Below are 15,091 nucleotides of genomic sequence, written 5' to 3'. Positions count from 1 at the left end.
CAGACCACGCAGTGACCCCTCACCTGCTCCCAGAGCCCAGGAGTCCCTGGGTCTTCCTGGATTCTCGTCTCTGACAGTGTCCCAAGGACCCTCCAGTGGAAAAGTACCTTGCACTTCTTCCCATCATCCCGTTCTTCCGAGTGTTTCACCGCTTCTCGATCCACCGTCCTCCACATCTTCCATGTATTTTTGTCTCCTCCAACCAGCCAGGCCCAAGTTGACCCATCATGGAGGCAGCCAGCACAGAAACTCGGGAGTGGTGGTTAATCAACCTTGAGAGCTTATATCCTTGATAATGACACTGGAACAAGCAACTGCAATTTGACCCTTACTCAGACACAGTTGAACCCGGATCAAGACTTTTCTTTAGTTCTCCACCCAGACCCCATCACTGCCCACCCTTCCCGTCCCCAGTTCTCCATGTTTTTTCCCCTTGACCAGAACAGGGTTTGGCTTCACTTATTTCCAGGTTGATAGGAGACCTCCATCTGCTGTAATGGTTGGACCCCTTGTCTTAGGAAATCAAGGCAGACGAAGTGTCCCAGAAGACAGGGATGAGGAACCATCAGATTCCCACCTCCCATTGGCCTCAGGAATTCTAATAGTGTCCAGGCCATGCCCTGCTTGCCACCTGGCACAGAGAGGGACCCAGGCGAGGCTGGTTAACTGTCCCCAAGATTGCTTTCAGAGTTGAGGCTCATGAACTGATAGGAGACACATTGATGGCACATTTATTGAGCTTACACTGTGTACCTGCCACTGTGCTTAAGTGCTAGGTATATGGAGATGAAGAAAACCTGTCCTCTGCTCTCCTGGAGCCGACAGTCCGTGAGGGAGCAAGAAAATCAACAGTTACAGAAAAATTTATAGAGGGTCATGAGGCTGGAGATGTGCAGGGCCTGACCTATGGCATCGGCACTGGCGGTAGAGAGGAGAGGCATGGCAGACGGCGGGTGCGTTGTTGAAGGGGACAGACTCTGTAGGACTTGAGGCTGGTTGAGTTGAGTGTGTGGGAGACAGTAGCCCAAGTGAATGCCTCAGTTTCTGGCTTTGTCTGCTCACAGGTTCAGTTCACTGAGTTAGGGAATATAAAAGGAGACGAGGGAGGTTTAAGGGATGAGTTGATTCATTCTTTGGGGACATTTTGAGCTTGGGACATCCCACTGAAGATGTCCACTAAGCAGTTGGACAGAGGAGTTGGGAGCTCTGCTGAGAGCTCTGAGCTGGAGATAAAGATCTGTGATCCTCAACACGTGGGTGGTCAGTAAAGCCAGTATTGTAGCCAGGAAGAGGGTATGGCGACAGGGTGTGCTAGTACTGAACTCAGCTCAACCCTTTGTTCCCAAAACTTCTTAAGAAAGTAGATTACGGCAGCTCCCTCTCTCCTCCCCTTCCATCCACTTTCCCGTCGTTGTTTTTGCCCCCATATTCCTCTGAAACCTTCTCACAGGTCACAGATGACCTTCATGGCAAATTCTAATGGGCGCTTCACGGTCTTAACTCACTTGATGTGTTAAGAAAACGTGCGTCCACTTCCTGAACCTTCCCTCCCCAGGCTTTGGTGGCAATACTCTGCTAGTTTCCTTCCTATGTTGTGGCTACTCTTTGGTCCACTTATTTTTTTCGCTGGCAGAGCCCTGAAGAGGCAGCCTCACGTAGGAGGCTGGTGAATACAAGCATGGACTCAGACACGCTAGACTCCAGAGCTGCAACTCATTAGCTTGTGGCCAAGTTCCTTAACCTTCCGGAGCTCACGTCCGCTGGCTATAGAATGGGGACAATATAACTTCAAGGGCTGTTGCAAGAATTAAATGAGAGATGTCTCAGACACGTAGCTGATGGTCAGTCATGTCATAAGCAATTTAAAGTGGTAGCTCTTACTGTTTGTGTGCTTATAGGCTGCACGGCAATGCCCAGCGGGCGGGAGATGGTTTAAGAGTGTGGTTACCACAGTCTGATCCCCTGATCAGCAGTATCACCAGCACCAGCATTGCCCGGAAACTTGTTAGAAATGCAGATTCTCAGGCCCGCTCCAGATCTACTGGATCGGGATCTCTGAGGGTGGAGCCCGGAAATTTGTTCTGATGTCTCAAGATGCACGCTAAAGGGTGGTTCAAGGTAAGAAGGAGTGAAATCCTTGAGCAAAGTATGAGATCCGAAGGAAAGGTGGAGAGACTGGCTGTCAGCAGGAGAGGAGGTGAGACAGGAAGGTCAGTGAGCTAACCTTCTCCCCTGCCTAAACTCTGCTGCTGTCTACACTCTACCCCCCGTTACCCTGGCCCACTGGATAGTGCTGTGTGTTACGATGCGTTATGACAGCTCAGAGCTTTCGCACCTGGCACTTTCTCTGGAATACCTTCATCTCTCTTTTCATCCTGGAAAACTTTTTTTTTTTTTTAATTATTTTTGGCTGCATTGGGTCTTCATTGCTGTGCGTGGGCTTTCTCCAGTTGTGGCGAGCGGGGGCTACTCTTCGTTGTGATGCATGGGTTTCTCATTGCAGTGGTTTCTCTTGCTGCGGAGCACGGACTCTATGCACGGGCTTCAGTAGTTGTGGCTCGCGGGCTCTAGAGCGCAGGCTCAGTAGTTGTGGCGCACGGGCTTAGTTGCTCCGCGGCATGTGAGATCTTCCCGGACCAGGGCTTGAACCTGTGTCCCTGCATTGGCAGGCGGATTCTTAACCACTGCCCCACCAGGGAAGTCCCCATCCTGGAAAACTCTTATTCTTTAATCACAAGTAAAATGTCTCTTCATCTTTGAAGTTTTCCCTTCTCCCTCTAGGCAGGTAGTTACTCGCTCCTCTGTGTTCCCATGACATGTGTCATATCATCTCATAATTTGTGTTTGTCTTTCTCAGTTTCTTTTAGTGATTGGGGCATTCCCTAAGAGCAAAGAATGTGAACTATTCTTCTCCATATCCGCAGTGCCTAGTGCCAGAACAATGCAGGGTACACTTTTGATGTTCGGTGAATGCTTCCTGCATAGAAACAGGAGTAGTAATAAGTCACAGTTATACAGAACTTACAGTTTTCCCAGTACTATCACACATGTCGTGTACTCACTGAGTGCTCAGTAGGGCAGGTTTACCAGTCATCTGATTGAAGATGAGATTATGAGGGCACAGAGAAATTAGATAATACGCCCAAGGTTTCCCAGCTAATAAAGAGGTAGAGACAGGGATGAAGCCCTGGTCTTGTATTTCCAAATGCACCCTTTTTCCCTCTCCTTGATACTGCCCCCCAAATATTTGCAGGAACAGAGGCTCAATGTCTGAACGTTCTAATGGAAACCAGAGCCTAACTATTCACAACCCTCTGATTATTAGCTGGAGGGGGTAAGGCAGGTGATGATGATGGTGCTTGGCTTCCTGACCCTTGTAGCCTTCCCCAAAGAAAGAGGACCATGGCTGGTTTCCTTTGAAGCCCAAATCCAGTTCTGTCCCAGGCATGATGCTTCCTGAGCAGTAGGCGTTTATCGTCTTCATTGTCCTTTACTGAGTTCAGAGCAGCCTGCATTGGTTTAACATTGGTGTAACTGAGCATCTCTTTTCTACAGCCCTGCTTTAAGTAAATCTAAAATGTTATAAAAATCTGGATTAAAAGCTTGGGGGAATCTGCAGATACTACCCCATCAAGGAGGTGGGCTATAACTCGCTACCCCTTAAATGTGGGCTGTACATAGCGACTTCCTTCTGAAGAGTAAAGTGTGAGAAGGGGGGCAAAGAGTAACTTTACAGCAGGGAAACCTGACGAACACTTACCTCCACCAAGCGATCAAGGTTAACATCATGAGTGACAGGTCATATTCTAGCCTGTTCCTTTGATATGATGAGATGAAAATGATACTTTACCTCTGTGGTCTTCCTGTCCCAAACCCGTAACTTCAGTCTAATTAGGGGAAAAACTTCAGACAAGCCCATATTGAAGAAAATTCTACAAAATCCGTGACCAATGCTTCTCAAAAATGACAAGGTCATCAACAACAAGAAAAGCCTGAGAAGCCGTCATAGTCTAGAGTTGCCTAAGAAGACTTGGTGGTTAAATATAATGTGGACTCTTGGATGGGACTGGAGCAGAAAGGGGATATTAAGTGAAAACTAAGAAAATCCAAATAAAGTGTGAACTTTAATTCATAATAATGTACAAAATTGGTTCATTGGTTGCAAAAAATGTACTCATACTAACGTAATAGGAAAACTGGGTGCAGAGTGTGTGTGTGTGTATACACACACACACACACACACACACACACATACATATATGCACACACTCACACACATACCCTGTACCGTCTTCGAAGCTTTTCTGTAAATCTAAAACTATCCTAAAATAGAAAAGTTTATTTAAAGCAAAGAAAGTAGAAGAAGGAATTCTCATATGTTCCTGGTGAAAATGCAAAAATAGCACAGCCGTTTTGGAAAACAGTCTGGCGGTTGCTTATAAACCAGATATACACTCAACCCATGATTCAGCATTTCCACTACTTGGTATTTCCCTAAAACCTATACTCACACCAAAACCAGTACAGAAATACTTCCAACAGCTTTCTTCCTAATTGCCAACAACTGGAAGCAATCCAAACATCTGTCAGCCAGGGTGGTTAAATGAAACATGGCACGTCCATACAGTGAAATAGTACTCAGCCATAAGAAGGGACACATTTCTGGGAATGCAGCAGGGGTGAATCCCAGGTGCAGTGCACTAAGTGAGAAGAGTGCACTAAGTGCACCAAGTGAGACTCAGAAGGGTCCATACTGTGTGAATTTACTTCCGTGACATTTTGGAAAAGGCAACGCTAAAGGGACAGAGAACAGGGCTTGCCAGGAGCTGGAGATTAAGGGAGGTGATGGACCACAGAGAGACATGCGGGCAGTATTGAGGGGGTGATGGTCCTGTATCTTGATTGTGGTCATGGTTACATGACAGTACATACGTGTCTATCAAAACTCGCAGAACGGCACACTAATAAAGGTGAACTTTACTATATGTAAATTCATACCTTAATTGAAAAAAATACCAACTCAGGGATGATTGGCCACTTTTCAAGGTTGCCCTCCAAGGGGTTTGCTTGAATAGTTGTCTCATCTACTGCGTTCACAGGGATTGCATTTCCAGCCATTCAGTTTGTCAAAAGGCCACTTGTGTGGTTTTATGTGAGTGTCGTCGTGCTGCTTCCTGTTTGGAGACTCAGAAGTGGGAGCCGTAGTCCAGGGACAAGGACGCGAGCATGGACGACAGCTAGGCTCATGGCTTAACAATGGTGAATTAGCTGAGTGCTTCCTAACCACCTGCTTCTGAAATGATCGTGAAGCTGATGAGACCTTAATTTTGTGTGAAGCCTTAGAGTTGACAAAGCTCTCTCCCAGGCGTTCAACCATGGGACCGCACATGACCTCTGCCACGTCGGTGGGACAAGTGTTATCATCTCTGTGTTAAAAGGAGAGGGAGGGGCTGAGAGTGCTCGCTTACCTGTGTTTGCAGGTGCACTGGCTTGCCCCTCCCAATTAGGGTTGGTTAATTAATATAAAACGCATAGCAATTTGGTGCAATAGATGTTACCATTTATACATTCTACAGATAAGGAATATAATTACTTTACAGATGAGGAAATGGAGGTTCTGGGAGTTTCCCAAGGTCACTTGACTAGTAAGTATTAGAACCAAGAGTTGAATTCAGAAGTTCTGGTCCCAAGGTCTACTTTTCTTCCACCATCTCATAAACTGGTCATGTGACTTGCACGCAGAGCGTAGTTAACTGGATGGTATTTTGCCATGTATCTGCACGTCTTTCATGTGCCAGTGACTGGACATTCTAATTAGCTTCTGTTACCAGAGCCAGTTATTATACATAAAGGCCACTTGACTCACTGTCATCTTCACTAGTAACTTCGGGAGCTTGGAAGGCAGTCCGTAATCTCTGTGTTCTCTCAGCGCTTGTGTCTGGAAAGTGTCTGAATGTAGGAGAACTGTGTGTATGTTGGAAGCTATCACTTCTAGAAAAAAGGGCTCTTTGGTGTAAACGTGGGTGGAGAGTGATTTTTCAGCAAATACCAGAACATGTATATAGTTGCTTTGAGAGGACGTCGAATTCAGTTGCTTTTTAGTTATGCCTCATTTTGATGCAAAATAATGACGCCACCTTCCTTACGAGGATTAGCTCTGAAATCCTTCTCCATGTTTTGTGGGTGGCAACGGAGCTCCTTCTGGGCAGGGCAGAGACTTCTCCCCTCTGTGTCCTCCGCATCCAGCACAGAGCCTGGCCCATCCCAGGCACTCAGACCACGTTCGTTGAGTAGAACAGAACCAAGACTCATTCTCCAGGACAGAGTTGTCACTGCGGGGTAGAGGCTGGTCTGAAGACACCTCATTCCGCTTGGTCCCTGGCCTGAAGAAGGTGGACGACACCTGGCGGGAACCTTAGCTGCAACATCTCAGCCGCCGGGCCCCTCCCTTGGGTTCATTAGTCATCCTCTGCGATTGTACTTCTTTCTGAGCCCGTTTCATCCGGGGCCATGTTTCCTGCTGTCTGCTTGTATTTCCCTTCCCCCCATTTCTTCCAGGACTGTCCGTCTCGTCCCTGAGGACCACTCTGAGCTTGGACTCATCCTTACTGACTGCTTTCTCGCCCTTTCCCTTTCCATTTCTCATTTCACGGGCCAAGCACAGGTTTTTTTTTTTTTACCTCTCCTTGCCCTGCTCGCCACTCAGGGAGCCCCACTGGGGAGGAACTGGTGACACAGAACCGGTAACTGGAGTTCCCCCTTCCCTCCACACCGGTGGTATTTCTGAGCACACCTGGTTTGCTGATCTTTGAGGCAGAACCTCTCATCCCCAGGCCAGAGAGCAGGAAAAGAGTCAGAGAGTCATCCAAACCTTAATTGTAGTGAGAGAGGCCTCGGGACGAGCTCCACCACACACCCCTCTACTTCTTTTCATATTCCCTACGGAGTTATCATCTACCTGCCCATCTTCAGTTTTCCTTATCAAAATCTTAAAGGAAAATACCACTAATGTGAGTGAAACTAAGAATGAATACTGGAAGAAAAGAGAAAAGCATGCTAGTCCCTTTTGATGTTTGGCCTCCTTTGGAAGACTCACTTCAGTCCTAATAGTAATAGGTTTTTATAGTTCCACCTGTGCATGGTCACGACCTGCAGTGACCTCGTTCTCATTGTGTGATAGAAAGTCTGTTGGGCACAGAGTCTGGAGACCTGATCCTATCAGGGTCTAGGAGGAGCTGAGCATCCCTGTTGACATCACGAGTAAATGAAAGCGCTCGTTACCGAATGACTGCAGCCTTAACGCTCATTTCCACCCCCCTTTAAGCCTGCCCAACCCTGTGCTCAGCTCCAGACACGCCATGAGAAGGACACACCATTGCTTTCCTCCAATCCCCCGCAGGCTCACTCCCAGGATAACCTGGATTCCCAAACTGGCAAGCTTTTTTGGTGCGTGGGTGTCACCATCTCATTAGACTGGGAGCCCCCCAGGGGCAGGGACCATGTCCACTGTTCTCTGTCTCCCCACTGTGCCTGGCCCTAAGGTTTGCACACAGTGGGCACACAGAGATTTTTAGAAAGAAGCCCTCGAGGCCAAGAAGGCCCTTCGCTTACAGCACAGGCTTTCAAAGACTAGATGGCGCTGTTGCTAGAGCTAGGTCAGGTGTGTTCTGAAATCGTGGCGAGGAGGGAAGAGAGAAACCGAGCAGGCCCTGGAACTCGCACTTGCTGACTTAGATTCAGACGCGCTACAGAAATGCAGGGGGCCCGACCTCGCCAGCATGGAGGGCGTTGCCATTCTCCTGGCATCCTCCCCAACGTGGCTTCAGATGGTCTCCACAGCAACCTTGAATTGATACAGTGTCAGCAGGACACTGTATCAATTATAATTTTAAAGAACTGCAGTTCAGATAAATCAGGTGCCTGGGCTAAGATTATGTGGATATTAATCGGCAGAGGTTTTAACCACTCATACCTTGTTGGCATCACCCTACCAGAGGAGGGTCCTTAGGGGGTGCTGAAGGAGGATGTGGGCAGGGGTATGGCGGTCCCAAGGAGAGCAGCCTGTGGACTGGATCCAGTCTGGTTCTCAGCCAGACTGACAGCAAGGCATCAGCCTAACCTGCATCTTGAACTGTCTGCATTTGTGACCAGGGGAGAACAGTTGTTCTGGAGGAAACAGATGACAATACATACAGGTTCTTTGAACAACAAGAATTGTGGGTAATTTATACACTTAGGATCTAAGGTCAATGGTTGATGTTTGATTTAAATGATGATCTGTTTTAGGATGCTGCCCTGTGGTCATTTGTATCTGTCATCTGTCTCTTGTTTTCACCTGCTTCTCATTAAAATAAAAATGAAACAGATAAAACCATCCTGTGCATAAGCCAGGATGGGGTTCACGCGTGTGACCACTTTACAGATGAAGAAATAGAAGGTCAGAAACGTTAAGAGACACATCGAAGATCGCACCGCTGATGAGTGGTTGAACTAAAACTTCAGCCCAGTATGAGGCTGAAATCAAATATTGTCCTCTTTTCACCACAGATTTTCCAGGCTACCTAAAAATCACAAAATTAGGAGGGCTGTTGTTGATGTGTAGGGTAAGGCATCACAGACTAGAAAAATACCTAAACAGAGTGACGAATGATTAATAATATTCACATTTATGGAAAATTGAGAGACATTCTATATCTGATATTTGTGGCATCTGATGGTCACTGTTCCCCTGTTTCTCCCCAGGATGATGAAGACAAGCTGACCTGGAAAGATCGTCTCCCAGGTTACTTGGTGAACTTCGCCTCCATCTTGTTCATGGTAATTTCCTGGCGGAAACACCTGCTCATGACGTGTGCGTGTGGATCCTGCTGTGTGAATGCTGGGGGTGTTAGCCTGTTATGCTGTGGGGACGGTGAGGGACTAGTGAAGACGAAGCCACAGTCCTTCTAGAGGGACAGCATCTCCCGTGATAGCCAGGCCATTGCTGCTCTTGGTTACCCGAAGCGGGGAAGGTGGTTCCCTCAGACAGAACCTCAGCCCTGGGAGGGTCAGTGGCCTTCAGTGGCCATGGAAGGGGGCTCTGTCTTCCCAGCCTTGACCACAGATGTTTGAAGATGGAGTTTCCAGGGGTGGGTTGTGAGAAGGTGTCTCCCACATCGCGGCAGATGGAGACCTTGGAAGAAGGTCTTACCTGTGCAGGGAAGGCGGCTGTAGAAATGGTGGGAGCCTGTTGGAGCTGCAGGCAGGCTCTCCCTGGTGGCTGGTGGAAAAGAACAGCTTCTGGAAGGCACAGAAGACAGCCGGCTCGGGCTCCGTAAGCCTGATTCTTTAGCCTCCCTGTAGTTGCTGTGTTTATTTCCCTGTCTTCTCCCTGAGAGTTGGGAAGAGCCCTTTGGAGAGACCCAGATGGTCTCCACTGTGTCAGAGAAGGTGAGGAATGGGTCTGTGATTCATATCTGGACTTGATCAGTGAAGTGGTAGTAAGTCATTCCTGGGAGCCACGAGGGGCGAGACAACAGGAACTGAAGCGAGGAGACCTTGGGAAGGTGAAACTCAGAGGACTGAGCTCGGGGTACAAAGACACCTGCCCCCTGTCTGTGGGTAGACTCCTTCTAGTATTCGAGATGGGAACCTCTGTCCTTACAGCATTTCCAAGCAGGACTACACGTTAGTTGTGGGGTTGGGGAGGGATTGCTTATTCCAGAAATTGGGGCTGAAATTATAATAATTTTCTGGACCCACTGGCCAGAGGTAACACTGACCCTGCCCTGAGGTTCCTATTTCCATTATTATTGCCATTGTGATCATTGAGGACGGGAACCGTGTCCTAATCTCAGAAGTTTAAAAAGTGAAAGATGCGTGGGCACCATCTGCTTCAACACTTCTGAAGTGCAGAGGTGCTGGGTGCCTTGCCAGGGCTTAGAAGCCCACACGTGCGATCTCCTTATTGCCTAAGAAGAGTGGAATTTATTCAAGAATATGTGGTGAGTTGCAGTGTGTTAAGCTGGAATGGCATAAAGTTTAATTTAGCACTTCCAAGCCTCCCACAATATGCATAATGTTGTCAAAGAGTTTATTCATTCATTCAGAAACTATTTCATGGGTGCCAGCTATGTGCTTGACACTATTCTTAGGCATTGGGCATAGAGTAGAAACTAAACTAAAATAATCTGTCCCTTAAGGAGTTGACAGATAACAAACACGTGCGTAAATAAGGAAACAGATAAGTAAAACAGGCTTCCGTCTCCAGCAGTGGTAGGTTAGGATATTTGTAGCGTCCCGTCTTGCTGAAAGTAGCAAAATATTGTGGATAAATATATTTTTCAATCTTCTTAAAGCTTGAAGGACTGACAGGATAGTCAGGAATACTAGACTGAACTCTAAAGGAAAATGGGACCAAGGAAACAAGTATCTGGGCACTAATGCTGCTTTTACCTTGAGAACAGTTTCCCATCTAGGCGAATTTGAGCTTGGGCTTTGGTGGTCTTTATGGGGCAAGGAGGATGGAAATCAGGGGGTATGACTGGCTCAAAGAGAGCTTCTAGCAGGAAGTCCTCACCAAATGAAATTGGAACACCAAAGGGCTACACTCTCAGAATGAAGATGAATAACTAGCCACACCCTGCCCCCAACTTTGGGACTTCAGAGAAAATTGGTATTTTCTAAGTAGAATAGGGAGAAAAGGGGAAACAAACGCCCTGTCCCCAAGAAGTGGCTGTGGGCAGTCCTCATGGTGGATTTACAGCTTGGTTCATCACAGGAGAGGATCGGGAACCTCAGGTTGTGGACTTGGTCTGGAACTAGCAGTGCTCCCAGGTGCCCAGGAGAAGCAAATACAAGTTCTCTCTGGAGGAAGGCAGATTCATGGTAGGTCTCAAGAAATCCCCCAAAAGAATTTTCAAGGGCAACGAAGAGAATACAACCAATTACACAAGAAGCTAAAGCACCTTGAGAAAGAACAATGAGGACAGCAAAGACGAAAGATATTGGAAATACCAGTTACAGGTTAAAACATCAAGCTTGAAAAATCTGCAAAGAATAAGAAACTATTGAAAAAAACAGCTTAGAAGATTTGAAAACCAACCAATAAATCTGCTAGAAATAAATACATGAATATGAAATACATATGTATGAATATATAATACATTCTACACGTATATGAATGTTCTATGTATTATAATGTACATTTATATAAAACAACAAACAAGACACAGCTGAAGAGAATTTGTGAACTGCAGTATAGGTTAGAAGAAATTATCCATAATGCAGCATGGGGAGGCAAAAAATAAAATATAGAGAAGAGAAATTAAGAGATTTGGAAATATTGGTAGAATGAGACTTAACATACGTTGCATTTCAATACTGGACAAAGAGGAAAGAGAAAAGTTAATGAATGAAATATAGTGACTGATGGTTTCCTAATCTGCTACAGAATTCCAACCCACAGACTGAAGAGTCCCTATGAAACCCAAGCAGAAAAAAATAAAATAAATCTACATCTAGATTCATCATCGTGAAATCATAGACTATGTAAGACACAAGAGAAATCTCAAATGCAGTCAGAAAACAAAAGACGAGTTACCTTCAATAAAAAGGCTGTTAGATTGACCATTGCTTTCTCATAGCAATTAGAAATGGCATGTTATCTTCATGTGCTGAAAAGAAAACAATTACTTCTCCAGAATTCTATACCCAGGAAGAATATCCTTTAGGAATATCATGAGGATAAAATAAAGATGTTTATAGGCAAAAACTGAGAGTTTGCCACCAACTGAATCTTTCACTAAAGGAATTCTAATTATGTGCTTCAGATAGGACCCCGTATGGAAAGCCATAGTTTTAAAAAGAAATGAAGAATAATCAAAGTGATAAATCAGTGGGAGAATCTGTATGAACCTCGACTGTGAAAACGGTAATGATGGCGCCTCATGGGATCAAAGATAAGGTCGAATTTAAACTATACACATCACTAATCTGTAAGTTGGGTGGGCAATAAATAGAGCAATCATGTTCTAAGGTCCTTGTCTCCTTAATGATGTATATGGAAGAGCAAAGGCTAGGAAGAGTCAAGACACTCTTGAAGAAGAATCAGCAGGGATATGGTGCTCTACCAAACAGAAACTTATTATAAAACAATAATAAGTATGACAATGTGGTGGAGGGGAAATAGGGAATTAGACCCCATAGAACAAAACAGAAAATCGAGAGTCAGATCCACACAAATGACAATGCATGTAAGTGCAGAAAAAGTAGACCCCAAAGAATTTCATCACGGGATGTAAAACAGAGGAAAGTCAAGGATGACTCTGAGGTTGTTATCTTCCAGAGGCTAGAGTTATCCCTAGGAATCCCAGAGCTGCCTGCATGATGGCTATAAAGCTGGAGTTCAGAGGAGATGTCCAGGCTGGAGCCCTAATCAGATGGTAGAGATGGTACTTAAAGCCATGAGATTGTATGAGAGCCCCAGGGGAGTGAGGAGAGATAGAGAAAAGGGCCAAGGACTGAGTCCCAAGATGCTGTAATGTGAAAATTTGGGAGCACGAGGAAGAGCCAAAAGAGAAGGTTGAAGAGGAAGAGCCAGGGGAGAGGGGAGGGTCCCCGAAGCCAAGAAGGTACTGCAAGGGGAGGGCCATCACTTGTGTCAGATGCCACTGATAGGTCTGGGAGGGAGAGGATTGAAAATAGAAGCTTATCTACTGCCTGAGAGAAGGCCATCATCATGATCACTGTCTACAACAAGTAGACATCACTATTGACAAACACTGAAAATCAGGTCAGTGGAGGGGTATCCCCTCAATGTTCTTTTTTTTTTTTTGCGGTACGCGGGTCTCTCACTGTTGTGGCCTCTCCCGTTGCGGAGCACAGGCTCTGGACGCGCAGGCTCAGCGGCCATGACTCACGGGCCCGACCGCTCTGCGGCATGTGGGATCTTCCTGGACCAGGGAACGAACCCGTGTCCCCTGCGTCTGCAGGCGGACTCTCAACCACTGAGCCACCAGGGAAGCCCAACGTTCTAATTTTTAAAAAATTCCATGGATGGGGCTTCCCTGGCAGTCCAGTGTATAAGACTCCATGCTTCCACTACAGGGGGCATGGGTTCGGTCCCTGGTAGGGGAACTAAGATTCCCCCATGCCGCATGACGTGACCAAAAAAATAAATCGATATTTTTAAAAAATTCCATGGAGACCTTCTAAAGCTAGACTCGAGGGTGGGAAAATTTTTTTGTGTCGTTCAGAGATAATAAATGATTATCTCTTATCTTCCGTTTCACAACCCCGCCTAAGTCCAAATCTTGATACCAACAGGTGATTGTGTATCAGAATCAAGAACTCATTGAGGGGTCCCCCACTCTGCCTGGGGTCCCCCAGCTATATGTAGCCGGCAGGTGCTGGGAATGGGAGTACAGTGGTAGGAAGATCACCTCGTGCAGGCAGGTGCTCTGGACTAGACCTGGCCTAGGCTTGTTGACTGAGATCATCATGACTAGCGTTCCTTTCTACTTTCAGAAGTATTCCAGGTTAGGCAATAAATGATATAGTCCCCCACCAATTTGATATTTTAAAAATCCTTATTTTACACTAACTTTTTCCCATTTCTTTTTTTTTCACTGTTTAAAAAACCCAGTCTTCTCGAGAAAGGGGCTTGGCATTTCCCTAGAACAAGGTGTGGAATCTGAGATAAAGGAGTCAGGATGGTGTTTATAAAAGAGTGTTTTTTGTTATGGAATTAGTCAAAGGCATCTATGGCAAGGAACTTGAGTATCCGATATCATTTCCTCCTTCACCCCCTGTGATGAAACCTTGGCAGAAGATGCCAGGACCACGACCATGAGGAGGGTTTTAGCGATGCCAGTCTGTTGTCAGTTGGGGGTATTTTTCATGGGGTGACAAGAGCAAAGAAGAGCCCAGTGCAGTGTTCCTCTTCCTCACCCGTGGGAGAGGCCAGGATGGACAAAGATGCCTTTTCTCTTTCTTCTCCAACCCAGTGTGTTGAGCTAAAGTTTCTTTCCTTTTTGAATTAACCCTCTTTTTGTTTTCTTTTTATGTGGGAGGGGATTACCAGAGGCAATGTCCTGCCTCTAGAGCTGGGTGCCTGAGCTCTACTCCCACGCCCAAGACAGTCATTGACTTCTGTTTGTATCTCGGGAACCAGCCATCAGAAACCCTCCTCCATCACCTGGACTATCACAGTGATCTCCTAACTCGTCTGCCTGTCGGTTACGCTGTCCCCCGACAGATCATCAGCCTGTTGATCTTTCTCAAATAAGTCACGTTACTCTGCTGAAAACTCTCTAAAGGCTTCCCATCTCATGAAGAGTAGAAGCCGACATCCTTATACTACAGATCCTCCCCTCCCCTCCAACACCCACCTTCCACTCCCACTCTCCCCTTTCGCTCACTGCTTCAGCCACCCCCTGCCTGAACCCCCGGCTCTCCGATTTCCTCCTTTAGGTCCTTGCTGACATGTCACCTTCTCACCTATGCCTTTCCTGACCCCACCCTGTTTTAAGTTGCAACCTACCTCGATGCTCCTGTTTTGCTTTATTTGTTTCTAGAGTATTGATCGCATCTGACATACTGTCTTTGTTACCTGCTTATGAGTTTGTCTGTCTTTCCCCACTAGGAGGTCACGAGGGCAGAAATTTCTGTTTTGTTCGCTACTGTATCCCTGATACCCAGAACAGTAACTGGCACACAGTAGGGGCTCAAGACATGTTTCATGAATGACTGCATGAGAAAATAAATTAATTAAGCAGGTGCCAGAGACAACTTGGTATGTCAATGATGGCGTTGTTGGTGCCTGTGTTTTTTCAAATTGATTTACTACTATGGGCTGTGCACTCAACCGGGCCGCTCTCCCACTGGTGCAGCAGGGGTTGCTCTGCCCTGTGCCTTCTACTTGCTCCTGCTTATTCTCTCCTCCAAGCCTTCCCATAGGAAATGGTCCCACAGCTTCTTCTGTGACGTTTTCTCTGACTAATCCGCCTGCTCTGTGCCCAGAACATTCTAGAAGCTCCTGAACTGAGGCCCGTCACTCTGTCCAGCTGCTACTAGGCTCACCCTTGCTGTCTGTGTGCAAGGTTTCCTCAGA

General features: G+C 46.5%; 1 protein-coding gene across 2 annotated transcripts in view; it reads left to right on the top strand.

Moving 5' to 3' along the window:
* The window catches only part of ANO2 (anoctamin 2), a 338,080-nt gene that overhangs the window by 238,948 nt on the left and 84,041 nt on the right, over positions 1-15,091 (top strand). For both annotated transcript variants that reach the window (XR_010932208.1, XM_067695483.1), the window contains exon 15: positions 8,743-8,817. Coding sequence is in view for 1 of the 2 variants with exons in the window: in XM_067695483.1 (XP_067551584.1) it covers positions 8,743-8,817 (75 nt within the window). In the remaining variant the exon portion in view is untranslated. The remainder of the gene's footprint in view (positions 1-8,742; positions 8,818-15,091) is intronic.

Source organism: Pseudorca crassidens, chromosome 11, assembly GCF_039906515.1.
Source record: "Pseudorca crassidens isolate mPseCra1 chromosome 11, mPseCra1.hap1, whole genome shotgun sequence".
NCBI lineage: Eukaryota > Metazoa > Chordata > Mammalia > Artiodactyla > Delphinidae > Pseudorca > Pseudorca crassidens.
Note: the sequence above shows the minus strand (reverse complement) of the source record. Positions and strands in the feature narration are given on the sequence as shown.